The sequence below is a fragment of the Macrobrachium nipponense genome, chromosome 36, assembly GCF_015104395.2.
Source record: "Macrobrachium nipponense isolate FS-2020 chromosome 36, ASM1510439v2, whole genome shotgun sequence".
Classification (NCBI taxonomy): Eukaryota; Metazoa; Arthropoda; class Malacostraca; order Decapoda; family Palaemonidae; genus Macrobrachium; species Macrobrachium nipponense.
The window spans coordinates 38096081-38124003 of NC_087220.1; the positions used below are offsets into that span (position 1 = coordinate 38096081).

Here is a 27923-nt window from a genome sequence, read left to right on the forward strand (position 1 = left end):
GATTTGGCATTCTTTTCCAAAATAATCCAGTCTCATCCACATTAAAGACTTGGTCAGCCGTGTAACCACCATCCTTAATTATCTCAGCCAAACCACCTGGAAAACTTTCTGCTGCTTCACTATCAGCACTAGCAGCTTCACCTTGCAGCTTCACATTATGCAAATTTGCACGAGCCTTAAAACGGTTAAACCAACCTCTACTCGCGGAAAATTCACCACCAGCACTGCCTTCGCCAAACTTTTTCACTACTGCCTCATGCAGCGCTCTAGCCTTCTCCTGGATCACACTTAAGCTCACCGGAACACGTCGCTGGTTCTGGTCCTCCAGCCAGATCATGAGCAATTTCTCCATTTCAACAATGCTCTGGCTACGTTGCTTCTCGTTTATCACCGTTGACTTCATCGGTGCAGCATCCTTAACATGCTTCAGAATACGTTCCTTGTCCTTCACAATGGTTACCACCGTGGTCCTGCTCAAGCCTAAAGAACGGCCTATTTCTGTGTTTAGTTTCTCCCTTCTCCGAACGCTTTACCACGTCATATTTGACCTCCATCGTGATGACCTTCCTCTTCTTGGATGAACTATCATCGGAGGAAGTACTTTGGCGTTTAGGAGCCATTGTAAATTTGCGAAAATGGCAAGGAATTTCAGCAACGTCTTAGCACACAACCGACTGAACTTCAGGCAGACACGATTGAAGTGGCGTCCTTTCGTATTGTTACGCTTGGCGTCCTCGACCGTCCGAGGTCGTTGTTCGGTCAATTTACCATACAGTTTAATAGCGTTAATTAATTTATGCACCTCCGCTCAAAAACTAGTTCTGCATATGAGGTATCGTTAAAAAGCATAACAAAACGTCGTAACCTTGGAATTTGTGTTGTAATCTAACCAGAAACTTAGTTTTTTTAATTATGTACTGGAAACAAGCAATGATTTTTCATTATATTTGCGCTTTTGGACTGTTTTAAACTGCGCATCCCAAGCTAGTGTATTCATTCGCCCGCAAACTAGTTCCGCATATGCGGCGTCACTAAAAAAATTCAAAAAATACGAAAAAAAAGTGTCAAAAATCATCATAACCTCAAAATTTTTGTTGTAATGTAACCAAAAACATATTTTTATTATATACTGTGCTAAACTATAAAGGATTTTTATCATAGCATGCGTTTTTTAAAAGCGTCGTTAACTCGGAGCGTCGGAAGCGTCAGCGTCGTAACCTCGGAACAAGCGTCGTAACCCAGGACGGATTTTCCATTGAATATTTAAGAAAAAGCGTCGTAACCTTGGAACGTCGTAAGCCGGAACCGTCGTAACCCGGGGACCGCCTGTATTTGGTACCAGACTGGGGAGAATATGGGGCTCACTCTCCCAGCTTCGGCTGAAGCTGACTTTTCCAGTCTGGTAGACGCATCCAGGAGACATAGCCTTCATACGGCTAGAATAACTTGGGGTCTTTCGGAGTTGGATCATCTCCTCAAGGGACTTTTTCATATTTTGGAAGTCTTCAACTTCCTGGATTGGTCCCTTGGGGTGATGGCCAAGAAGGCCCATGCCTCGGAAGGACTCGATCCTGACGTACTCCTTGCGATCTTGTCGTGCATTGACAAGGCGGTACAGGACGGCTCAGGGGAAGTCTCTTCTTTATTTGGAGCCGGTCTCTTGAAGAAGAGATCTGTTTTTAGCGCTTTTCTGATGAAAGCAGTTTCGCATTCGCAAAGGGCAGCTTTGTTATTCGCTCCCAGGTCTGACTTTCTGTTCCCTTCGCAGTTGGTGAGGGACATTTCCCGTTCGCTGACGGAGAAAGCGACACAGGATCTTCTCCTTCAATCGTCCAGGAAAAAGAGACCAGTGATGGTGGGAGACAAGAAAGGTGTTACTACGCCTCTGCAGCCCTTTCGAGGAGGTCCTCCCTCTAGAGCTCCCTCTAAAAGGAAAGCGACTGAGAAGAGAGGTAGAGCTTCTTTCCGTCCCTTTAAAAGGGGAAAGTGAAGTGACGTTCCTCCAAACACCAGTAGGTGCCAGGCTCCGGGGGTTTGCGGAAGCCTGGACTCTCATCGATACAGACGCTTGGTCAGTGTCTGTTCTACAGAAAGGATACCTCATTCCTTTCCTGGACAATCCTCCCCTGACGTCAACTCCGCGGAAATTGTTCGCCAATTACAAGGACCCTGTGTTGAAAGATACTCTTCAACAAATGGTGGATCAAATGTGGGACAAGAGAGCAATAGAGCTAGTGCTGGATCAAAGCTCCCCAGGGTTTTACAATCGTGTTTTCTTGGTTGCGAAAGCCTCGGGGGGCTGGAGACCAGTTCTAGATGTCAGCGCTCTGAACAAGTTTGTTCAGAAACAGAAGTTCTCCATGGAGACTTCTGCATCAGTCCTTGCGGCTCTTCGCCAAGGGGATTGGATGGTGTGTCTGGATCTCCAGGATGCCTATTTTCACGTCCCGATTCATCCTTCGTCGAAGAAGTACCTCCGTTTCATGACGGGGGGAAGGATCTTCCAATTCAGAGCCTTGTGTTTCGGCCTTTCTACGGCTCCTCAGGTCTTCACGAGCCTTATGAAAAATGTGGCAAGATGGCTTCACCTGAAAGGTATCGGTATCTCTCTGTACCTGGACGACTGGCTCAGCAGAGCAAAGTCAGAGAAACAGTGTTTGGAGGACCTTGCTTTGACACTAAACCTGATAAAGACCTTAGGATTGCTCGTGAACCTTGAGAAGTCCCAACTGATCCCCAGCCAGAACTTGGTCTATCTGGGGATTCGGATGGATTCTCGGGGTTTTCGAGTATTTCCTTCTCAAGAGAGACTAACGAGAGGCTTAGAGAAAGTCTCTCTCTTCTTAGGGAAAGAACGTACTTCGGCGAGGGAATGGTTGAGCCTATTAGGGACACTTTCCTCGCTCGAACAGTTCTTTCCTCTAGGAAGACTTCATCTCCGTCCGCTTCAGTTCTTCCTCAGAAGATCGTGGAACATGAAGACAGGACTTCTTTCGGACAGTTTTCCCATTCCAGTTTGGATGAAGCGCCACTTAGAATGGTGGTTACTCCCACTGAAGGAAAACAAGGGTACTTCCCTAGAAACTCAGAACCCGAACCTTGTATTGTTTTCCGACGCGTCGGAAAAAGGTTGGGGAGCAACCTTGGGAAAGAGAGAGGTGTCAGGCACCTGGAATGCTCTTCAAGTGTCCTGGCACATAAACTGCAAAGAGCTGTTTGCCGTACACCTGGCCCTAAAGAGCTTCGAACCTTTAGTGAGACCTTCTTTTGTGGACATCACAGAGGAACATCTCTCTTTTGACGAGGTTTGTTCAAGGAGTAAGGAACGTGAGAGCAGACAGGCTGAGCAGGAGGAACCAGGTCCTTCATACCGAATGGACCCTCCACTCAGAAGTTTGTCGGAATCTCTGGTCTCTTTGGGGGACTCCTCATGTCGACCTCTTTGCCACGTTCCTCTTAGAAAGACAAAGTCTTTTGCTCAGTAGTAGAAGACCCCAGAGCTCTAACAGTGGACGCCTTCCTTCTAGATTGGTCTCATGTAGACGTTTACGCATTTCCCCCATTCAAGATTCTGGGGCAAGTGCTCAGGAAGTTTGTGACATCAAAGGGGACGAAAATGACCCTGATAGCCCCCTTGTGGCCAGCTCAAGAGTGGTTCACGGAGGTGCTGGAGTGGATGGTAGACTTCCCCAGATCCCTCCCACAAAGGAAGGATCTTCTCAGACAACCACACTTCGAGAGGTTTCATCAAAACCTCCCCGCTCTCGCTCTGACTGCCTTTCGACTATCGAAAGACTTGTCAGAGCGAGAGGCTTTTCTCGCAAGGCAGCAAGCTCGATCGCTAGAGCCCGGAGAACTTCCACTATCCGAGTTTACCAATCGAAGTGGGAAGTTTTTAGAAGGTGGTGCAAGTCGAAGAAGTTGTCCTCCTCCAGTACCTCTGTAACAGAAATCGCTGATTTTCTGTTATATTTGAGAGAGGAATCTCGTCTCTCCGTAGCCACTATAAAGGGCTATAGGAGTATGCTTTCGGCCGTCTTTAGGAATAGAGGCCTAGATCTGGGAAATGATAGAGATCTACATGATCTGATTAGATCTTTTGAGACCATGAAGTCTAAGATTACATCTCCCCCTAACTGGAATCTCGACGTGGTCCTGAAGTTCTTGTCCTCGGCAAGATTTGAACCTCTGCATTTGGCCTCATTTCGTGACCTAACGAGAAAATGTTTGTTTCTTTTGTCACTGGCGACGGCTAAAAGAGTTAGTGAGCTGCACGCCCTTAGTGATAAAGTGGGTTTCAAACTAGATTCAGCCATCTGTTCGTTCAAAGATTTATTTTTGGCGAAGAATGAAAATCCTTCGAATCCCTGGCCGAGAAACTTCGAAGTTAAAGGCTTATCGGGTCTCGTCGGCAGGGAAACGGAGAGGTCTCTTTGCCCAGTAAGGGCTTTAAAGTTTTACATGCAGAGAAAGAAACAGTTGGGAGGTTCTAGACAAGGTGTCTGGTGCTCAGTGAAGGATCCATCAAGACCTATGTCCAAGAATGCTTTAGCCTTTTTTGTCAGGAACGTCATTACTGACGCTCATAAAGCTTGCACGGATGACACTTTCAAACTCCTGAGAGTAAGAGCTCATGAAGTGAGAGCAGTAGCTACGTCTCTCTCTTTTCAGAGAAATATGTCACTAAAGAATATCTTGGAAGCGACATATTGGAGGTGTAATTCAGTGTTTGCTTCTCACTATTTGAAGGACGTTCGTGTGACCTACGAAAAATGTTTTTCTTTAGGTCCTTTCGTGTCGGCGGGCACAATCCTGGGTACAGGAGCTAACACCAATCCTTTACATGATGCATAAGTCTAATAGATATGTTCTGGACTTTCTGCTGAACAGGTGCAGGTGCCGCACAGGCGGCCAGTCACTTTCGTTCAGTAAGGAACTCTTGTGATATCTTTGATTAGATGAGTATCATAAAATTTTTTTTTTGGAAAATTAATGTGTGCGTGTGCAATTTGGTTTAGAGTTATGGTTGTTGTGAAGAGTTTGGGGATAACTCGGAGCAATTTTTAATACTAACATGGTGGTTAGGATCAGGTGGTCGGGATTGGTTGTGTGCTCCTTCATAAGGCGTGTTGTCATATAAGTGGATCAGCACCCATTGACAAAGTCCTTTCAGGCTCTGCCGAGTAAGTGGATAAGACCCCTTCGGCAGACCCACAAGAACTCTTGGCCATAGATCACATATCTCGCTAAAGTTTCTTGAGGTGATGCAGACTCCTGGGCTACAGCCACAAAGTCTACCACCTATCAGGTAGGAACCAAGGTTTTTTTTTTATACCTACAACATATGTTGTTTACCTGTCTATTCCAGAAGTAGCTGTCTCTTACCCTCCACCGAAGGGTGCCAATCAGCTATGTATATATCTGACAGGTAAGTTGATTGTATGAAAATGATATTGTTATGATACAATAAAGTTTCATACATACTTACCTGGCAGATATATACATAGCTAAGACTCCGTCGTCCCCGACAGAAATTCAAATTTCGCGCCACTCGCTACAGGTAGGTCAGGTGATCTACCGGCCTGCCCTGGGTGGCAGGACTAGGAACCATTCCCGTTTTCTATCATATTTTTTCTCTTCCACCTGTCTCCTTGCGGGGAGGCTGGGTGGGCCCTAATCGTATATATCTGCCAGGTAAGTATGTATGAAACTTTATTGTATCATAACAATATCATTCTCTCTCTTCTCTCTCTCTCGTCTCTCTCTCTCCCTCACGTCTCCGTCCTCTTCTCCTCTCTCCTCCCTCTCCTACCAGTCTTCTCGATCTCGTCCTCGCTCTCTTCTCTCCGATCTCCTCATACGATCTCTCGTCTCTCTCTCTCTCTCTCTCTCTCTCTCTATCTCTCTGCTCTCTCTCTTCTCTCTCTCTTCCTCTCTTAACAGACTATATTATAAAAAAAATGGCAAAATATCAATGAAACCTTATTATTGACTATTTGCTTAGTAATAAGTAGAGCATTCCAAATGATCGTATAGCCTAAGGTGACTTGAAACGTGAATAACCAAATCATAGCCGAAGACCTACACTACAACACCCAGATTACAATACTTTTCGTAGTTAGTGTTAGGTCATTTGTAATTGATCAATTTTTACCTTTACCGTCAAGAACTGTACTAAATGTGCTGTTCTAAAATATATACATAACTAAGAGTTGTATTAGTCCAAATAAAAGCACTGTTTGTTCATGAAAAATAATTTTAGAAGAAAGTGAGAGAAAAAATTTCTTAAATGTGGTTGAGAAGATTTCTAAAAATAGATCAGTCGGTCAGAAAGGGGAGAGAAGAGAGAAATACATGGTAGTATGTAATCCTCACACACACCTATACTTTTACCAACCATTTATTTCTTTTTTTAATGATAATTTATGAAGCTTAACTTTTAAATGAAATCAAACAGTAACTTTTAATTTCATTAAGATCATATTTGGTGTTCAAACTCTTAGAAGTAAGCATTTATTAGCATATCTAGAGACCATGCCAAACTTACATGAAAATTCCCCTTGTGCAAGGAGGTCTGGAACCTAACCTCACGTAAGTTTGGGGTATTCCTGTATTTTGAATACAGTACTATTCATATGCAGTATAGTACTTCTTATTTCTTTTCAGGTATGTGACTTGCCAGTGAGGGCATCTAAGTTTGTCGCAAGGAAAAACTGGGTCATAACTGGCTCAGATGACATGCAAGTTCGTGTCTTCAATTACAACACATTGGAAAGAGTACATCAGTTTGAAGCCCATTCGGATTATGTGAGATGCATAGCTGTTCATCCAACTCAGCCATTTATCCTTACTTGTAGTGGTATGTATATGATGTGCAATGACTTTTATTTTCCGTATTTTAGTCATGACAGCGACTGGTTTATTCCTTTGCCAGTATTATTTTAAAGAATTATTTTATATAACTGACTTACCCAGTACAATTACATAGATATAGTTAACATGTAAAGACAGCCTAAATTCAAATTTTGTGGGTAGCGCTTGAGTTGCCGACCCCTGACAACAATACAGACAGTCCCTGGTTATCGATGATCCGGTTTTATGGCACTTTAGGTTGTTTTTATTAGTGATTTGTATAATTGCCGATTCCAGTAAATTTCTTGAAACAATCTTTAGACCTAGCAATTACAGAGCTCTCACCCCAATTTATGCAATGAGAATTTTTGCTCAGATGGATAAATAGTGCATTTGAAGTCTGGGCTGTTCTAACTGAATACATATGCTGCTTAGTACGTACACATAAATTTTTACTTGACTGACCGATGTAAAAAGACGGGCAATCCTTACAAGGAATTTTGTAAATGATGTTATTTGTTACGGGACTATTCTTAATTAGCATATCTTTAATGGTATTGTTATAAGAGAACATAGCATTAACAGTAAAAGGTTTAAATATTGATTTCATGGTTTCAAATCCACAAAAGTAAGGCAAGCTTAGTACATTTTTAGGGGTTTCTTTTTCATTACAAATAACAATATAAAACTTTTTGTGAGCTTTTTGATAACATAAATCAATTGTATGAGGTGGGTAGGAAAGATCATTTCCTATCGTTTATATGCATTCTATTTCTTGGTCAAGATATTATGGACTTGTAATCCGCAAAGCACATAAGAACATGGAAGAAAAAATTGAAATTTTAATATTAAGATGGTGGCCAGAATGAAAATGTACATACGTATTTTGAATTATTTGTGGGTTTTCTATAAATACTGAATTTACATTGGAAAGATTCTCTGTATTAATACATCTAGGAAAGGGGTGACAATGTTATTTTCAATTTCATCAGTGAATTTTCTGGATGCTACTAAATTATTCAATTTAGACAATAAATCATTTAACATCGATACCAACAGCTAAGACTACTAAGATGTCATCTGCATATCTGAATCATTTTAAGGGGACAAGTGTGATATTCAGGATGTGTTGTCTTTCAAAAAATTCCAAAGTATGTAGACCCTTATAAATTTGATAAAGCTGAGATAAGGTACCAATAGTCATTTGTTGATTTTAGAATGAAAAAAAAGAAAATTCTCTTGCCCACCACTGGGATTTATTTTACCAGCTACCTAAGTATTCTTGACTTGGTAGGTAGTCCACACCAAGTTGTATTTCATTCTCTTTAGTATTAAAATATTCAGAGTGCATACTCTAATTATATTTTTCTCAAATGCAGCTTGTTGCAAGGGTGTATCAATTTTATTCAATATGTGTAAGCTGCTTATATTTGTTTGGCAAATGCAGCTTGTTGCAAGGGTGCATCAATTTTATTCAATATGTGTAAGCTTATTATATTTGTTTGGCAAATAAATTTGAGGAAATAGTATGGTCTGACATGCATTTTGGAAGAAAATAACCAATCCGATAAGTTATTTATCTGTTGAAACTAACTTGACAAGTTCTTCACTTTTAATTCACACAAGTCTTTTCATCTTCCATTTTATTTTTATCTCATATAATGTTTATCCTTTACTTCTGTCATCTTTTTCTACCCTGGGCTGCTTTTCCTGTGAAGCCCTTTGGCCTGTAGAACTCTGCTTTTGAAAATACTTTTAACATTAATGCTAATAATAGTCCCTGAAGTTTATTATACTCATATTGAGCACTTCTCTTGGTTAATTAATCTAAGGCACTACACATGTCTTCTCTGTCCTGTGTGATTGATGCTTGAACTCTCTCTGAAGTCAGGGTGTTCATCTGTCAGAACTTTCATGAAGTCTTGAACAGTGGCACACACGAGCTTTCACTCGAACCGTAGCTCTCCTCTTTTCTATAGTTTTGTTAAAATAGAGTGGTTCTGCCTTGGTCCATGGCAGATAACATAATATGTAAAATGCTATTCTGTTGTGTTGAGTTTTACAATTTAAGCATATAATTTCAGATGACATGACCATTAAACTGTGGAATTGGGATAAGAAATGGTCATGCCAGCAAGTGTTTGAAGGTCACTCACACTATGTTATGCAGATAGTCATTAACCCAAAGGACAACAACACCTTCGCTTCAGCCTCTTTAGATAGAACAGTCAAGGTAAGAGCTATTTATGGGAAAATTGATGTTGGTTTATTCTTTAATTGACTCTGAAGATCTTTAAACTGAATTGACATTTTTGGTGAATATATTCTACCAGCAATATGTTTTTCTATCAAGGGAATACTGTATTAGTACAGTGGACCCACAGCTTTTACAGGAATACTGTCTCAGTACATCTGGATTCGTGGCTTCACTTACTTGCGTTTTTTTTTGTGGAGCATATATCCACGTTATTTGTGGAAAATTTGCCAATTTGCAATTTTTCATAGAGAAATATTTAATAATTACTGTATTTGACATTTTTTTTGACTAAATACATTTTTCATGGGAAAACTATTAAAAGTAGTCATGTTCAAGCAGTTTTAGACTGGTTGTTCTAGGTATTTATGGATTGTAGCTATTCACGCAGGGGTTTGTGGGATGCATCATCCCCCGCAAGTCCCAGGGGTAAACTGTGTTGTTTGTATTCAGTATGGAGTCACCACACTACTTTGGAATATTCAGAGATATGAACAAAGAGGGTTGAAAGTTAAAATTGTGTTTGGAGCACTCCCTTTGCTATCTATCTATAAGTTCAGATTTTGCTCTGTGCTTTTATTCTGCCCAGTAAAAATTTTTTGCTGCACAAGGGAGAAGAAGAATCTGTTCCTTTAACACCTTCCCTTATTATCCTGAGTATTCTCATAATTTGTTACCATGTAATCTTCTTACAATCACAAGAATACCCCCTTCTTATTTGTAATATAGTCACTACCTGACTTATGAACGAGTTACTTTCAGGATGACGTTGTACATAATTTTCGTTGGTTTACATTCCCAAGTTAACTCGTGAGTCCTAGATTATACTATTTTCACTGTATTTTCAAATCATGCAGTATTATAAATACAGTGTTTCCCTGTATTCGCGGTGGGGTGCGTACCAGACCCCTCCGCGAATAGTTAAAACTTGCAAATAGTTAGAAATCCCTCAAAAAAGGCTTATAAATGCCGGTCTTTAAAGTACAGATGCCAAATGTATACTTTAAATAAGAGTAATTAATCTTTGAGATTTCAGAGTCATCTGAGAGACAGATAATAATGGAGAGCAAGAGAAACTCCTTACAGATCTCTCCCCTCCTTCCCCTTCACCAATAGTACATATATCAAACTCATTTACTCCCCACCCTCCTTCCTTGAAGGGATACAAAGCATGGGATTGGGTAAATCATTTATTTGTAGTACAAAACAAATAAATATACGAGAGAGAGAGAGAGAGAGAGAGAAGCAGAAGGAGAGAAGAGGGAGAGGAGAGAGAGGAGAGAAGAGAGAGAGAGTAGAGAGAGAGAGAAGAGAGAGAGAGAGAGAGAGAGAGAGAGAGAGAGAGAGAGAGAGAGAGAGAGAGAGAGAGAGAGAGAGCACTCACTCCTCCTCTCTCCTCCAAATTTGAGAAAAAGAATTATTATTTTAATTATATATCATTAAATCTTATTAAATTTACCAATATTAATCAATATTATTTGAAAATTAATAATTTTTGTATCATAAAAATGCATTTAGTCATGAAAATAACAAAACACAATAATTAGTGAATATTTATTATTGGAAAAACCCATAGGCGAATTTCCCGTGAATAAGAGGTAGATATGATCCAAAGAAAAATTCGTGAATCTCTTCTCTTCACTGTGGATGGAGCCTTAGGACAACATAGGCTAACTTCACAATTGTGATCAAAACCTTACCTGTATATTAGCAAAAATTAGGGAGGGTTATAAGATATACACTTGCCAACTTTCACCTTTATACAATGTTTTGATAAAAAGGTGTTGCCAAAAAACCATGTTTCATCGGCTCTGAATCCCGTAGTAGGCAGTGTGCTGGCATGTTGCTGGCTTTATGTAAACAACAGAGGTGATCTTGGAAGTGTTGTGTTATAATGTGGTTTTTGGATGCTACTGCATCTATTTCCAGTTTTTGGAGCTGCTCAGAGCTGGATTAGGACTGAGGGACGATATAAGTTTTTTCACCTTTCTCTGTTCAACTTGCAAGTTTTAAGTTCTTGGACCAAGGAAACAAAGACTCCTCTAGTAGGTAAGGTACTTTTGCCTAACTGTGGGGTAGAACGACCTTTGAATTTGTTTTTTCATTCTTAGCACTACAGCTCAATTACTGCATGAAGAATTCTGACAAGAATATAAACATTCCAGTGCCACCTTGTTGGGAACAGGTGATTACAGAGATGGTCCTAGCCGGTTAGCTAAGCAATATTTTTTTTTTATATTCTATGCCAGTCACACTTAATGGTATGAAGATATTAGAAAATACTTACTGTATAAGCTAACTTTTAACAGTAAGTATTTTCTAATAACTGATCTCATCTTTCTGTATTTTCCATTACTTTCTGTTATTTCTTTTGAATGAACACTGTATTCTTTGTGAGTTTGAATTTCAAGTTAGTGGTAACTGTGGGCTTATTCCATATGAATAGGGTTCATCATCTGAATAAAAATAATAATTATTACAGAGTATGTAGGGACAATGATAGACAGCAGGTACAACATATCTGGAGCATGTCTTTAGTATTGTGATCATTGTTCATCTCAAGGTTTATTGATTTTGTGCTTCATTTACTGTCATATTCTGATTGTATGGTCAGTTATTTCTTTGCTGGGTGATTAAATTTTATGTTCTCTGATTTCATACCATTATTTCTCTTTTGTCATGGTTGTGTTGGGAGCTGTAGGCCAAATGAATAGACATGGCTTCCTTTTGAAGGTGACAGAAGACACTTAATTATTATTATTTTAATTATTATATAGTAACCAGATAACCAATGTTAAAATGCTCATGTAGACTACTATTATTGAGAAGGAAAAAGCTCATGTGAGTCATCACCATGGTCTCAAGTGGTGTCTGGTGCTGTGCAAAGGTCCTCTCTGAAATTCTAACACATATCTGTCCTGTTTTATCTTCCATAAATCTTGACAATTCTCCAGTCTCCCTTCTCAGAGTTCCCACCCAAGTAGGTCTGTGCCCTCCAAATTTTCTGGTCCCCACTGGAGCCTTTAGTGAACTATTACGTAATATTCTTAGGGGGGTTGTATGAAGGTTATCTCCAAGACATCTTCATTGTTTCATTACTATATCATTAATATTTAGAACATGTAATTTTTATGTTATCAGTTTTGTCTTGCCCTCCCCTCTGATCCCAAAAGGGGGTGCTTCATTCATTCATTAGAGATCCTCCAATAAAGAGGTGGGGGTTGCTTCATTCATTCGTTAGAGATCCTCCATTCGTTAGAGATCCTCCAATAAAGAGGTAGGGGTGCTTCATTAATTCATTAGGGATCCTCCAATAAAGAGGTGGGGTGCTTCATTCATTCAAGCTGTCAAAGGCTAGAAATAAGAGCACCAAAGATATTACACATATCAAAATCAAACAAAAGATCAAGATGGTTTTGTACTTAGAAATGAGGAAGAAATTGTGAAGAGATGGAAAGAATATTTCGAACAGTTGTTAAATGAAGAAAATAATAGACTAATAAGAGAGGATGGGCAAGTGAACATTGGCATGAGAGAGGTTTTCTAGGCAAGAAGGACTAAATGCACTGAAGAAGATGAAGAATGGAAAGGCAACCGGACCAAACATGATTCCTGTGCGGGCATGGAAAGCATTAGGAGATGAAGGAGTGGATATACTGTACGATCTTACGATAAAGATCCTTGAGCAGGAAAAGATGCCAAATGATTGGTGTGGGAGTATATCGATCCCAATTTTTAAAGGGAAAGGCGATGTCCAAGAGAGTGGTAATTATAGGGGTATTAAATTGATGTCCCACACTTTGAAGATACTGGAAAGGATGATAGATGCCAGACTGAGAGAAGAAGTATAAATAAGTAAAGAGCAGATGGGATTTGTGAAGGGAAGGGGAACAACAGATGGTATATTTTGTCTGAGGAAACTAATGGAGAAATTTGGGGAAAAGCAAAAGGACCTACATATGATATTCATTGACCTTGTAAAGGCTTACGACTGAGTCCCGAGACAAGAGGTATGGAGGAGCCTGAGGGAGAAGGTGGTGCCAGAGAAGTATGTGCGATTGATACCAGAGATGTACTGGAATGTTTACCCGAATGAGGAGACAGAGGGTTTTGAGGTGAGAGTAGGATTACACCAGGGGTCGGCTCTGAGCCCATTTTTCTATAACATAGTGATGGACGTTATAATAGAGGAAGTAAGGGAGGCAGTACCATGGAACATATTGTATGCGGATGATATTGTTCTATGCGCAGAGAGCAGGGAAGATCTGGAAATGAAATTGGAAAGATGGAGACAAGTACTGTAGGACAGAGGAATGAGAATAAGATCTAAGACAGAAATGTGTTTCATCAATGAGGGGGATGATAGAGAATGTATTCAGCTTGGTGGAGAACAAATCGAGTTGATAAGTTTTAAGTATTTGGGATCCTTTGTTAATGCTGGAGGAAGTATGGAAGAAGTAGTAAAACATCAGGTACAGGCAGGCTGGAACAACTGGAGAGCAGCCTCTGGAGTTCTTTGTGATAAAAGAATACCGCTGAGGTTAAAAGGAAAATTTCACAAGACTGTGACAAGAACAGCAATGCTGTATGGTACGGAAACAGCAAACATGAGAAAGACAGAGGAGAAGAAGATGGATATGGCAGAAATGAGAATGCTTAGGTGTATGTTTGGGGTGACAAGAGAGGATAGGATCATAAATGACTACATAAGGGGGTTGACTAAGGTGGTAGAAATATCAAAGAAAGTGCAGGAGGGGAGGCTGAGATGGTATGGACACTTGTTGAGGAGAGATGAGGAGCACGGTGGGAGACGTACTATGGGGATGGAGATTCAAGGAAGAAGAAGAAGAGAGACCAAGAAAGATGGAAGGACTGTGTGAGAGGAGACTTCCATGAGAAGGGAATTGATGAGGCAGAAGCGCAGGATAGAAATAGATCGAAATGGCGACCCCTTATAAAAAATGGGAACCAGCTGGGAAGAAGAAGTGCTTTATTCATTCATTAGGGATCCTCTAATGAATTTTCCCCTTACCTTTCTCTTTTGTTGATGACCTTGGCATAGTACGTATTGGATTTATTGGATTATTGGATTTGTTGCTCATTTTTTAAGTTGATGGAGGGTGGACTTGAATGGCATGCCACTCCACTCTTAAAACTAGAGTACCCAACATGGTGCAGCGAGGGAAATTTGCATGTCATTCCATGCCCTTAGTGCTGGGTCTGATCTCGATGGACTGACGACCCTTAAGGCACTGTGGTTATGTTGTATATCCAGGTGAGGATCCCAGGACAGGTATATACCACTGTTGATAACTATTGCTCATCCCCCTTTGGACCATCCTGGTGAGAGAGACCTCATCCTGAATGAAATTTATATTTCTTGTCTTATGGCAAACACTTCAAACCTCCCTACAACTTCTGGCATGGATATAGACTGGTCTAAGGAAGCAGAGTCATAAAAGTGAGGGTGGTAATAAAACATTGATACCATTTACTAGACCCTAAAAACTTAAGTACTATCATGACCTAACTTGACTAATTGGCCTTTTTCAGCTTCACAAGTTTCCAGTTGAAGGATATTATTGTATACAAAATTTGAAAGATTCAACCAGATTAATTCCTCCTCCATCTAATATGATTTCATCTTTTTGTGCATACTCTCCTTGTTCACATGAATGAATAGCAGCTGCAGTTTATATATTTTTGTAATGTTCCTGTATTTATTTGTTGATATGTAATGTTAAAATTAAATGCACCTTTATTTCTTCAAGGTTTGGCAATTGGGTTCACCTCAGCCTAACTTTACTCTAGAAGGCCACCAGAGAGGTGTTAACTGTGTGGATTATTACCATGGTGGTGACAAGCCATATCTCATCTCAGGAGCTGATGACAGCTTGGTCAAGATTTGGGATTACCAGAACAAAACTTGTGTGCAGACCCTTGAAGGGCATTCACAAAATGTATCTTCCGGTAAGTCTCTCAACTAAAGATATGTTAGCTTGAGCAGTTGGCATCAACTCATTCATAACAGTAGTGTGTTTATTCTTTATCAAAATTTGATGAATGAAGCACAAAGAGTTTGAGCCATTTCATTATGAATTATTGTTTTTCATCAGTAATGTGATGTGATATGCTACAATATATTTAAAATGAAAAATGGTGTAGAATTTTCTAACAAAGGAAGTTGAAAGTATATAGTACAGTATTAGTTTTATAACCTAAATAAAAATTTCATACAAATATGTCTGCGATGTTCAAGACTATAAGTGGAAGTTCTATGTGAATGATTGGTTTAGGATGAGAACTTTCTAAGGAAACAACTGGCTTCATTGTGAACAGAGGAGCACGTAAATAATTTCTGGGACTTTTGTGTTTTACTTGTGCCTCTTAATTTTTTTAATAAAATAATATTGATTTATTTTGCCAGTTTCATTCCATCCTGAGCTGCCTATCATTCTCACGGGGTCGGAGGACTGCACTGTTCGAGTATGGCACGTCAACACTTACCGATTAGAGAGCACTTTGAACTATGGTTTAGACAGAGTTTGGTGCATCAGCTCCTTGAAAGGATCTAACAATGTCTGCTTTGGATATGATGAGGGTAGTGTTATGATTAAGGTGAGATTGCTGTGGATTTTTAATTTTATATATATGTAACTTACCAAGTAATTACATTGCTTACAGTTTTATTCATGCCAGCAGCTTAAAATTTGACAATTGGCACACCCTTGGGAATAGAACCCCTGCTGATAACTGGGGACTGCTTGTATAAGTGTTGTTAGCGCAGTAGAGGAGGCAGCTGGTCGTACTGCCGATGCTCCTAGGCAGTGGTCACTGGCATACCCCCCTGCATCTGGGAGCACTCATACCAGAGGCCGTAGGGAGGTGTGTGTGGGAGTGTGGAGTGGTTTGCCTGACTTTTTTTTTTCTTTCATTCGCCAGTTTGGGAAAAGCAGTCTATAAGCAAGAATTTGCCAACACGTCAGCCTTTGGAGATTTTAAGAGTGGCACCAGATGTGTCTGCTTCTACCTTGAACTCGTCTCTAGACACAAGAGATGACTCTATTCAACAACAGTTGTGGTATATTCCGAGCCTTCTCAAGGAAGGCCCACCACCTCCTTGGGACACTAAGGGTCCACTGCTGTCCCATTTCATCGGAAGCGGATGATTAAAAGGGAGTTGAGGATCAAAGCTCTCATCTTACACACTACTACAGACTATTCAGCTTTGATGAAGTAGTTTTTACGTGATTTTCCATGATTTTTTACGCTTGCAGCTCCCGCTGCTCCAGATTGTGTTCTTTTTGTCAGACCAGCCTACGCAAGATAAGCTTTCCAAGATGGTTCTGTCTTCCTCGGCGAGGAAGGCGCTTAGTAAGAAGACAGTTGCCCTGCTGAGAAAAGGGAGCAGGGGGAAAGCCTCATTTAGTTACCCACCTTCGCGCCTTGTTCAAGGAGATTGGCTTTTAATGCAGCCAAAGTTATCTTCTTACCTACAGAGATAGATCATCTACTCAAGGACCTCTTTAGGATTTTCGAGGTAGTATTGAGGTTTGTGAACTGGACAGTAGGCACCTGAGCAAGGACAATTTGGAATTCTTCCCAATTCGTCCTTGACTGTAGAAGTAGCCTCTAATTTACTAAATGTCCTATCGTGTACCAACTAGGGGATAAGGGATGGGACAAGAATTAGCATCTCTTTACGTGTTAGGAGTGCTAAAGAAGAGGGAACTGTGGCGCTCTTTTGCGACAAAGAGTGTGATGTTCCTACAGAGATTTGCACGGTTATATTTGCCCTTAGATCGTCATCATCTTTTCCCTAGTTTGACAGTGAGTAAGATATCGTCAGAACAACTGAAGAAGAGTACCCAGGACCTTCTCACTCGCTCTTCTAGATGTCCAAGAGACCCGACACCTACCAGTAGCAAAAACATGTGCCCAGTGCAGACTCTGCCCTTTTACAGCAATAGACTAAGGTATCAGAGGCACAGGTCCAATCTTTGTTTCTCAACCAGACCAGCCAAGAAGTTGAAAACAAAGTCCTCCGACAGGAAGTGATGTCAACAAACCCATTGTGTTGACCACTACTCAGTAAGCTCCGAGAGGCTTTCAGCACTTGTGAGCGAAGTGACTACAGGCAGTCCCCAGTTAATTGCAGTCTGGTTTTATGGCTCTTGTCTAGTGCCATAAAATCAGCAATTTATGGTGCCATTATGGGCTGAGTTTCGGTTATTAGCACCATAAGGTGCTGATAAAGCGCCTCAGCGGCATGGTTGGTATGGTATTAGCGTCCCACCTCGGTGGTCGCGGGTTCGATTCTCGGCCATTCCATTGAGGAGTGAGAGATGTGTATTTCTGGTGATAGAAGTTCACTGTCGACGTGGTTCGGAAGTCTAAAGCCGTTGGTCCCGTTGCTGAATAACCACTGGTTCCATGCAACGTCAATGCACCATACAAACAAACAAACATAAGGTGCTGATGATAGTTATTGTGCCATAACATACCTAACAAGAGATGCCATAAACATGCTTAAAATGGCCTATTTTGTTAGTTGAAACTCAAGAAAAACCCACTAACAAATTATATACCTGTTTTTTAATAGTTTTATCACAAAGTGCATTTTATTATGAAACTGATAAAAAAAAGGAATTTGTTCATGAAACTTACCTGTCAGATATATATATAGCTGTATTTTCTGAAATCCGACAGAATTTTAAAAACTTCCGACACACGCAGTGGTCGGCCAGGTGGTTAGTACCCATTCCCGCCGCTGGGAGGCGGGTATCAGGAACCATTCCCATTTTCTATTCATAAATTTTCTGTCGCCGGTGCTGAAAACACCTGTTTTCAGTACCTCCGTCTTAGGATTTTGGAAACTTCATTGCCGCTAAGTATCCTAATTGTCTTTTGATTTATTTACTTGGATTTGTGGCTAGGCATACGCTATATTAAATTGATTTGAATTTGATTCATTTTTGCATAAGATATCTGAATCTAGTTAGGCTAGTTTCAGACGGGGTTGTCTGCAAAGATAGGGTGTGGCTACCGAAAGCTTCGGTAGATCCGCACTTGGTATGTACGAGGGGTATGGGTCTTGCTTCTTTGTTGAGATTTGTCATGTAAGGAGTGTGAGACTTTGTCTATTCCGTAAGGAAGACGTATGATTCGTATGTACGCAATTAATCAGTAAACATGTCTAATTCCGTAAAGAAGACGTATGATTCGTATGTACGCAATTATTCAGTAACAAAAGTCAGGGCTCCTGCCCACTAACTTGTGCCATCCTTGCTTCCAAGCTCCTGGCCCGAGGACAAAACGGGTTTCCATTCTTAGGCCACAACGGAAGGCTTAGAGAGCACACCGCCTTGTGTTCTCTAAAGCCAAAACTTGTGACGATGGCTTAAAATCTCACTAACCCTCTTTGTCGTATCTAGGGTGGTTTGAAGAAGGTCTTCCTGATCACATGCAAGAAGTTAACAGGTAGGAGAGGTTCGAATGCTTTGACATCAAGAACTCCAGACTACGTCTAAGTTCCATATTGAAAGCTTCGATCTGGACATGCACAGTCAGTCCGTCTGTACTAAAGTCAGGTGACCGACCAGTTGACCAGTCAGACGAATCAAGGACAGCAAGGCTGTACCCTGAAGACCAAAAGGCACTATTCTTCGCTGAAGGATGAGTGTCTGGACTGCCTGGGCGATTCAATCTAAGCAAATCTTGGGGGGTGTATCAACGCAACCCAACGTCGTCAGCGAATCAACTCCTGAGCAACTCCTGACTCGAGCTTCTGGTGCCAGGAGAAAGGAGCGAGGAGCAAAAAGGCGATTCAGTCCCGAAGGAAGAATGCCTGACAGTCCAACCTGGTCTCATGTTACACGATCATCGGGGGTGTATAAACGCAACTAACTTCGTCAACAAGAAACTCAGGGCTACTATATGTCGCCTGATCTCGCACGAGTGTCTGACTCCGAGAAAACAGGTGAGACAAAAAGTAGATGGTGAGTGAGTTTCGAGGTTTCACAGAACTCAAAGATCGTGAAGGGCTTTGTTGTTTGACAGAAGCAAATCTCTGAGCCCAAAGGCCGTCAACAACATATTTGCGTATTCTTTAATAGTTGTGACTGCCAGCTTATCCCATTCTTCAGACGGAAAGGGAAGACGGTAATCTTATTCCTGTCAACATCTCGATAGTCTGAACGTAGTCAGACTCAGAGCCGAGAGGTTATAGGTACCTTTCGAGTTAGAGTAGACCGACTCTTTCGGAAAAGGTCCTTGAAAAGTGAACTAGGAAGGACGTGACCTCTGTGAATCCAGGATCCTGAAGGCCAACATGGGGCGATCAGCGTCATTGTCGCTCCCTGTGACGTCATAAATCCTCTTATTACATTTCCTAAGCGATTGAAAAAGGGGAAAAGAGACTAAACATCCATCCCCGTTCAATATCATAGGATGGCGTTTAATGGTACCGATCCCGGATCGAGAATAAGGGAGCAGAGAAGAAGAAGCCTCTTCGTCCTCAACATATCGAAGAGAAGAATGAAGGGCGTCCCTAAAGTCTCCACAACTCTCAACATACTTCTAAAGAAAGATTCCACTCGGAAGTCAGTAGTTGCTGCCGTCGATCGAGACGATTCGTACGGACTTTTGCAATCCTGTAACGAACCTCTAGAGGATCGTTATATTTTATGCCTGTTATTATAATAGGCTCTTTCTCGTAAACTCGAACAGGGACCGAGAGAAGATACTTCTTAAGATATGAGAGAGCTGTGGAATATCAGAGTTGATCTGGACCACTAGTTCCAAAAACTCGTTTAGAGGACTGGAGGGACGACCGAATTGCTTCTACTTCTTTCAGATTAAGATCCAGGACATCTGAAACCCTATCCAGATGTCCGGCACCTTCTTTCTATCACCTCAGGTGAAAGACGCACTGAGAGATGTTCAGATCATTCCTAGATCTTGAATAATATTTCAGTTTCCCGGTAGGAAAAAACTGTGGAGATTCGAATTGCAGTCTATTCAGGGAAACAAACTTCTTCAGGAAGGAAATGGTCCCCAGCAAGCTCATCCATTCCCTCCCCGAGTATGCTTACTTCCCTAAAAGGCTGCGCTTTGCCTAAGCAGGAGAGCATATAAAAGTGCAATGTTGCGGTAGACTCGTAGTTCTATACCGTGCGGTAACGAGCACCGAAAGGATTAAGAGATATCTCTGTTGAACATAGTAAGGCAAAACGAATGCAATGTTTATTCATTCACGTAAGAAATCCCCTCAATCTTAGGCTAAAGTCCGTGATTGTAGGACAGAGATACAGTTAGTCAGTCAATCCCGCAGGAGAGACGTAACCGCCAGCACAGAGATACGGTTAGTCAGTCAATCCCGCAGGAGAGAGAGACGTAACCTACCGCGCATGACAGCGAACGAGCTGGTACTGGCTCGGTTCTGGAGGACAGTGAGTCAATGACAGCAGCAGGCCAGCAGCTTTCGATCGTCGTCTCTTGACTTTATGCCTAGGTTGCCAGCTACCCTATTCTATTTTTGAGCAGAAAGAGACTCTCAAGCTGGTATATTTAAGCGAAACAGAAAACGCTAAATATATAGATGCGTTTGTGTCGTCAGAACACTACCATACAACGGTAGAAGATAAATCGGAAACTCCTGGAAGGCTGCAAGGAGTAACGATTAAATGTCCTTAATAGACAATATACCTCTCGGTTGCCATCCGAAGAGATAACTACAGCAAGCGTATATGACTTGAACCAACCAGTAGTTGCCTCGGAAAGTTCGTCAGTAGCAACAGTAGATCTGGGAACAACTCTTGTCGTGGTCAGAATAGGGCTACCAAGGTCCTCGTAAAACTGTTGTGGTTTCTGACTTTCATCACCTCTCTTACCATGCAGAAAGGTAGGAATGCATATAGATCCATATTCGACCAGAAACCACAACAGTTTTACGAGGACCTTGGTAGCCCTATTCTGACCACGACAAGAGTTGTTCCCAGATCTACTGTTGCTACTGACGAACTTTCCGAGGCTACTTCCTCCGAGAGAGAATTTTCTCAAACAACCCCACTTCGACCAATTCCACCAAGGATTGTCCATTCTGGCCCAGACAGGTTTCAGACGGTCAGGATACTCCTCTGACAAAGATGATTTTGAGGAGCGACGTCGGAAGCTATCACTAAATGCAGTGCAGAATTAATATTTTCCTAGCCTAATCTTTCCCATATGCAACGATCATACAATCTACCACCTGTTGACTTTCCCCGACCCCAGAGTAATCCAGCTTGAGACTTTGAACAATTAACAACCAAACAGTATGACTTACAACCCACAAATATTGAAAGAGGAGAGATCTCTCATAGACACCACCTCATCAAACATGAGCCTACCAGTTGTCGTCATCGTCCCTCTACCCCCTTTTGTTTACATTTTCGCCCCACATCGCCGCCATCACTTCCTATGACGTCACAAGACAACTTCAAGACATTCTTAAGACATCTTATAGAATTAAACATATGTTTCTTATACATGAATAATGCCCACATTTTACCAATACAGAAAATAAAAATAAAATACCACTGACTAAACTGATATAATACTAATCACACTTATCTCCCCCCTTCCCTCCAACATAATCACACTTATCTCCTCCCTTTCTTCCAACCTTTTCCTATCCTAATTCCCTCTAATCTCCTTTATTCTCCAAGTCTTTACCCTCTACATACTTTCTGATATTTTCCCCTGAAACTCCTGCTTTAGTGAATACATCAGTTGTTTGATCTTTTCCTTTTATCCATCTCGCCTCCTTTAATTGTTTAGGTTCTATTGTTTCTTTTATTTTTATTCTAAGAAAATCCTACTATAGGCAGTCCCTGGTAATTGGGGCCAGTTTCCGTTCTCGCGTTCTCGGCAGAGTGCTATAAGGGATTTATGGCTCTAATAGCAGCAGATTTTGGTAAATGGCACCTATGCTAGGTGTATTATGGTGCTGTAACTCCATTATCGGCACCTTATGGCGCTGATAACTGAAACTTGACCTGTTATGGCCCTAGTTAGCTGGATTTTTTATCCTAAATACCTCACAACTTGCAAACAAGTCTGTTAGTAACTTTTTATTTCCTCCTTTTCTTTCTCTCTCAAACCATCACTCCATAGTGCTGCTTCTGTTTGCTTTCATATTTTATCTGCACTTCCGCGACCAAACTGTACATTAACTTCATCATTGCACCTTGCATTTCCCTCAGACTCTTTCCTTACCAACCCTCTAGTAATAATTCTTCTACCTTCCTCCTCTAAATTGGTATTCTTAAGTGACCCTATTTGTCTTCTCTTAATTTTACCTTCATTTCTCTTAATATTTCTATTATAACACTTTTTTACCAGATACATATGCAATTGTAATAGCCACAATACCCACTTAACTTATTGAATTCTTTGCTCTTTTTTGGATACGCTTGTCACTACAAAGCCTCAAGATCCAAGTTCAAAGAAATTTGAAGAAGAAATTGCGATTTCTCTGTTTTGTTGTACCTGTTGTTCCTATATACAGGCAGTCCCCGGGTTACGACGGGGGTTCCGTTCTTGAGACGCGTCGTAAGCCGAAAATCGTCGTAAGCCGGAACGACGCTTGGAAATATGTCTTAAACTAATAAAAAGTTATAAAAACCTTACTTGTAATCCTTTGGTTACACTACATGTCGTTTCCTGTAGTTTTATGTACAACCTGGAGTTATTTTCATAAAAGAATGCTGGTTCTTGAAGGTAAAAACTATTGTAATCCTCTGGTGACACTACATTCTTGAAGTTTTATGTACAACCTGGAGTGATTTTGCAAAATCTTGAGGGCTACAAGAACAGCTGATTACTATTTACGTATCATATAGACTAATTAAAGTAAATGTATCTTTAAATAGGCTTATATATTAGTATCAACAAAACATTTCCTGCCATGAGTCAGAGGCCGTTTAATGAAACGAACACTTCTCTGTCCTATCTGTTCAGAAAATAAACGTTACGTCAATCCCCGAGACCATTGTTGCCAAAGCGTCTCTCTCTCTCTCTCTCTCTCTCTCTCGTCTCTCTCTCGTCTCTCTCTCCCATCTCTCTCTTCTCTCTCTCTCCTCTCTCTCTCTTCTTCCTCTCTCTCTCTCTCTCTATCTCTCTCTCTCTCTTCTCTCTGATCAAATTACATTGGAAACTTGACATACGATTGCCCTAATATACGAATGTTTTGAGATATAACAGAAAATTTGCGAAAATACAAGCTTTGATATACAACAAAATATTTGAGATACGATTTTGCGATGAGTGTTAGTTGTATAGGCGACCGATAAATGGCGTTCAGTCTGTTTGTTTGTTGGTGCTGCATGTTAACACGTCGTTGTTTAGTTCGTTGTATTTGCGCCTATTTTTCGTGTTATTTTGTCTATTTTATTATTATCCATGGGTCTCAAAGCTAAAGACAAAGCAGGTGATAAGAAAAAACCCAAGAAAATGATTTCGATGGAAGCAAAACATGAAATTATAGCAAAGCATGAACGTGGCGTTCGTATCGTCGATTTGGCAAACGAGTATGGTCGAAATCCTTCTACAATATCCACGATCATCAAGCAGAAGGAAGCTATAAAAACCCCCGAGACCATTGTTGCCAAAGCGTCTCTCTCTCTCTCTCTCTCTCTCGTCTCTCTCGTCTCTCTCGTCTCTCTCTCTCTTCTCTCTCTCTCTCTCTCTCTCTCTCTCTCTCTCTGATCAAATTACGTACTGGATAATGTCTCTCTTTGGATACTTCGATTTTGCCAAATATTGAGGGCTACAAGAACAGTTGTTTACTATTTACATATCATATAGACTAATTAAAGTAAACGTATCTTTAAATAGGCTTATATTATTAGTATCAACAAAACATTTACTGGCATGAGTCAGAGGCCGTTTAACGAAACGAACACTTCTGTCCTTAACTCGGAGCGTCGGAAGTACGCTCTCTCTCTCTCTCTCTCTCTCTCCTCTCTCTCCTCGTCGTCTCATCTCTCTCTCTCTCTCGTCTCTCTCTCTCAATCAGTCTCTCGCTCTCTCTCTCTCATCTCTCTCCTCTGCTTTCTTCTCTCCTCTCTGATCAAATTACTGGATAATGTCTCTCTTTGGATACTTGGAATTTGCGTTGTAATCTAACCAGAAACTTCGTTTTGTTATTATTACTGGAAACAAGCAATGATTTTTTCATTATTTGCGCTTTTGGACTGTTATATGTAAACTAGTATGTATTCATTCGCTCGGAAACTAGTTCCGCATATGAGGCGTCACTGAAAAACATAGAAAAATACAACATAAAAAGTGTCGAAAATCATCATAATCTCAAAATTTTTGTTGTAATCTAACCAGAAACTTATTTTTATTAATATACTGTGCTAAACTATAAAGGATTTTTATCATAGTATGCGTTTTTTAAAAGCGTCGTTAACTCGGAGCGTCGGAAGCGTCAGCGTCGTAACCTCGGAACAAGCGTCGTAACCCAGGACGGATTTTTCCATTGAATATTTAAGAAAAAGCGTCGTAACCTCGGAACGTCGTAAGCCGGAACCGTCGTAACCCGGGGACCGCCTGTAGTTAAGTATATCTTAGTTTAACCAGACAACTGAGCTGATTAACAGCTCTCCTAGGACTGGCCCAAAGGATTAGATATTTTTACATGGCTAGGAACCAACAGGTTACCTAGCAGTGGGACCTACAGCTTATTGTGGGATCCAAAGTACATTATATCGAGGAATGAATTTCTACTCACCAGAAATAAATTCCTGTGATTCCACATTGGCAGATCAGGAAATCAAACTCGTGACTACCAAATTGGTAGGCAAGCACATGAACCAATTGTCCAACAAGGAACTGTTCCCCGATAGAGAGGGGTAGTTACCTACACTAAAAAAAATATATGAATTGCTACTGTGAATTTAAAATTGTAGGTGCCATGCAAGTAGAAAAGTATAGCTTTGTAATTACTTGGGAAGTATATATGAAACATGATTTTTTCATGAAAATTTTTATCTTTATTTTTCCATGACCTTAGTTATGATTTTATTATGCAAGAATTCAACTAAAGGTTTATTGCAGTTTTCACACAGACTAACTGTAGCGTATTATGTTTGAACTAAGACATTTTAAGGTATTTGCATTTACACCTATGTCTGTGGTGGTTATTTCTATGTTATATAGAGAGGATAATTGTGAAACTCATTTTTCCAGCTTGGGCGTGAAGAACCTGCAATGTCTATGGATGTCAGTGGTAAGATTGTGTGGGCTCGCCACTCCGAGATTCAACAGGCTAATCTAAAAGCTATGGGAGAGACTGAAATTCTTGATGGGGAAAGACTTCCTTTAGCTGTGAAGGACTTAGGTGCTTGTGATATCTACCCTCAGACTATTGCTCATAATCCAAATGGAAGGTGAGATGAAACTGACTTTTAAATGGAATCGACTAAATATTATAATTTATGTAACCAAATAGTATATAACTCAATTCTAGGTCTCCCTAAGGCTGGTCCAAAAGACTTTTTTATTCTTATAAATGAGGGAGAATTGGGACAAGACACTGTCAAAAACACCTGGACATATAAATGTAAGGTTTGTTTATATACAGAAGTTTTAACAAGATTACCGTGCCAAACTTTGGCACTCATAGTCTTGTCCAAAAGGTTTGTTCTCAAATGATATCTTGAAAGTGAGCAAGGTAAAGTTGAAGGGCTAGTTAAGTTGGAACACTTGGAAAGAGAACAGCAAACTATGCAGCTGAAGTCCAGACCATTATTGCAAAGTATACTTAAGTACTGTCTACAGGGAACTGTAGGCTGTGTTCCAAGAAAGGGTATTTCAGATAAAAAAAACCACTCTTGTACTTGTCTAGACATCAACTTACTGTTGGCAAATGCCAGAATTTAAAATAAACATGAGGATTTTGCAAACAAATAAGTAATGAGTAAAGAATGCAAGTCAGAAAAGGAAAGATTAAATAACTTTTCACAGTCGTTTAAACAGTCAAAGGCATGCAGAAGCTGAACGCAGCGCCACTGTGTTTATTATGGAACCGAGTTTCTTTCACAGTACTAAAAAGTTGTAAAAAGCATCTGTCACTAGATTTACTTTCACAGTGCTAAAAAGCTGTAAAAAGCAATTGTCACTCGATAAGTATTTTACCGTAACAAAAGGAAGTGATCTGGGCAAATTGAGTGTAAGTGGAAGAAATAGGCGAATAATCTTCCCAGCCCAGTTGGTAAGTCAGTGGGAAGCAGACCCCAACTGTAACCCACCACCATCCCTTTCTTCTTTCTGTCGTCTCACTCAGCGCACCTATCACTGGCTCAAGTACACTGTACACATGGTGTGAGAAAAAAAAATTCAAAAATTTTCTTTATTGTCCATGGGAAGTGAAAGTGATTAAGAAAAAAAAAACCTGTGTTAGGCCTCGTTTTACAAGACACACTTAAAAATATACTAATGTTACAAAGTTATACATGTTTTTTCTAATAATTTAATATGTAAAATTATAATTACGGGTCACTCTGTATCAAAACGGATAAGAACTGAAATCAGTAAATAATTCCGATTACAGTGTTCCCCCTGTATTCTCAGGGGATAGGGACTAATGAACCCCCCCATGAGAATAGCTAGAACCCGTGAAGAGTTAAAACCCTTATAAAAACGCTTAAAACTGCCTATTTTGGTAGTTAAAACTTGAGAAAACCCCACTAAAAATGTTTTAACCTGGCTTTTGTTATTACTTTTACTACAAAAAGTACATTTCATAATGAAATTTATGAAAAAACAGGAATTTGTGGATATTTCTCATATAAAAATACTGCGAATAGGCAAATTTCCTGCGAATAAAGGGGTTATATGCTACAGAGAAAAATCTGCAAATACATGAGTCTGTGAATCCGGAGTCTGCGAATATGGGGATTCACTGTATATTTCTTGTAGAATGTTTACAAGAGTTACTTAGAAGAGGAGAGTCAATAACTTTTTGTGAGATATGCATGTTTTTTTATTTCTTTGCATTTTTCTTTGCAAAATTACAATTATAGCTGACATACTATCATGAAAGATAAAAACTAAAACCAACAATATCCCCTGTGTATATTTATGAGCAAATGAATAAGAAGACATCAGGGGTAGAGAGGGTTGCAATACATTCCCCCATTAAGTCTCAAGACACACTGATCTCCCTCTGCCTTGTGCTGAACTACTACAGTTGCCTTAAGTCATTTGTGTGACCTTTGAAGTTAAATAAACATCTTTCCCACTAAATTCATAATATTATTACTCATATTAGGTAGCCCATCCATCATTCAAAACCTGTTATAGAACATCATATGAGCATGCCCATCCTTTAAGGATTATGGGGGTGCAACGACCACTGAATTTCAAGGAATTATCGAATTTTAGTTATTAACAGTTTTCAACTGCTTTGTCTAAATAAACATCCTGATGCATTAATGCTAAAAACAATTTTAGATTGGTTTATTGACACTTTTATTCATCGCTTGTATGGTACTGCGAATCACAAATTGTAAAAAACTTGTAAAAATGTAAATAGGACTCCAAGTTTGGTTATGTGGAAGGATTTATGCACTGGTTTGGACTGTCTTCTCTGTAAATAAACATATCTTGAAGATATTTTGCTTGAAAAAAAATGTTTAGATTGTTATAAAAAAAGGTTTAGATTAGTTCATGGACAATTTTCTTCATCGCTTGTATGGCACTGTGAACAAAACGTAAAAAATGCATGTAAAAGTGTCAACAAACTTATTCAAAAATAATTGTCATCCAC

General features: G+C 40.2%; 1 protein-coding gene across 3 annotated transcripts in view; it reads left to right on the forward strand.

The window, feature by feature from the left end:
* LOC135203568 (coatomer subunit beta'-like) overlaps positions 1-27923 on the forward strand; it is a 160104-nt gene that overhangs the window by 41946 nt on the left and 90235 nt on the right. For all 3 annotated transcript variants that reach the window (XM_064233317.1, XM_064233319.1, XM_064233318.1), the window contains exons 3-7: positions 6667-6859; positions 8937-9085; positions 14878-15076; positions 15534-15724; positions 25343-25542. In XM_064233317.1, the coding sequence (XP_064089387.1) occupies positions 6667-6859; positions 8937-9085; positions 14878-15076; positions 15534-15724; positions 25343-25542 (932 nt within the window). The remainder of the gene's footprint in view (positions 1-6666; positions 6860-8936; positions 9086-14877; positions 15077-15533; positions 15725-25342; positions 25543-27923) is intronic.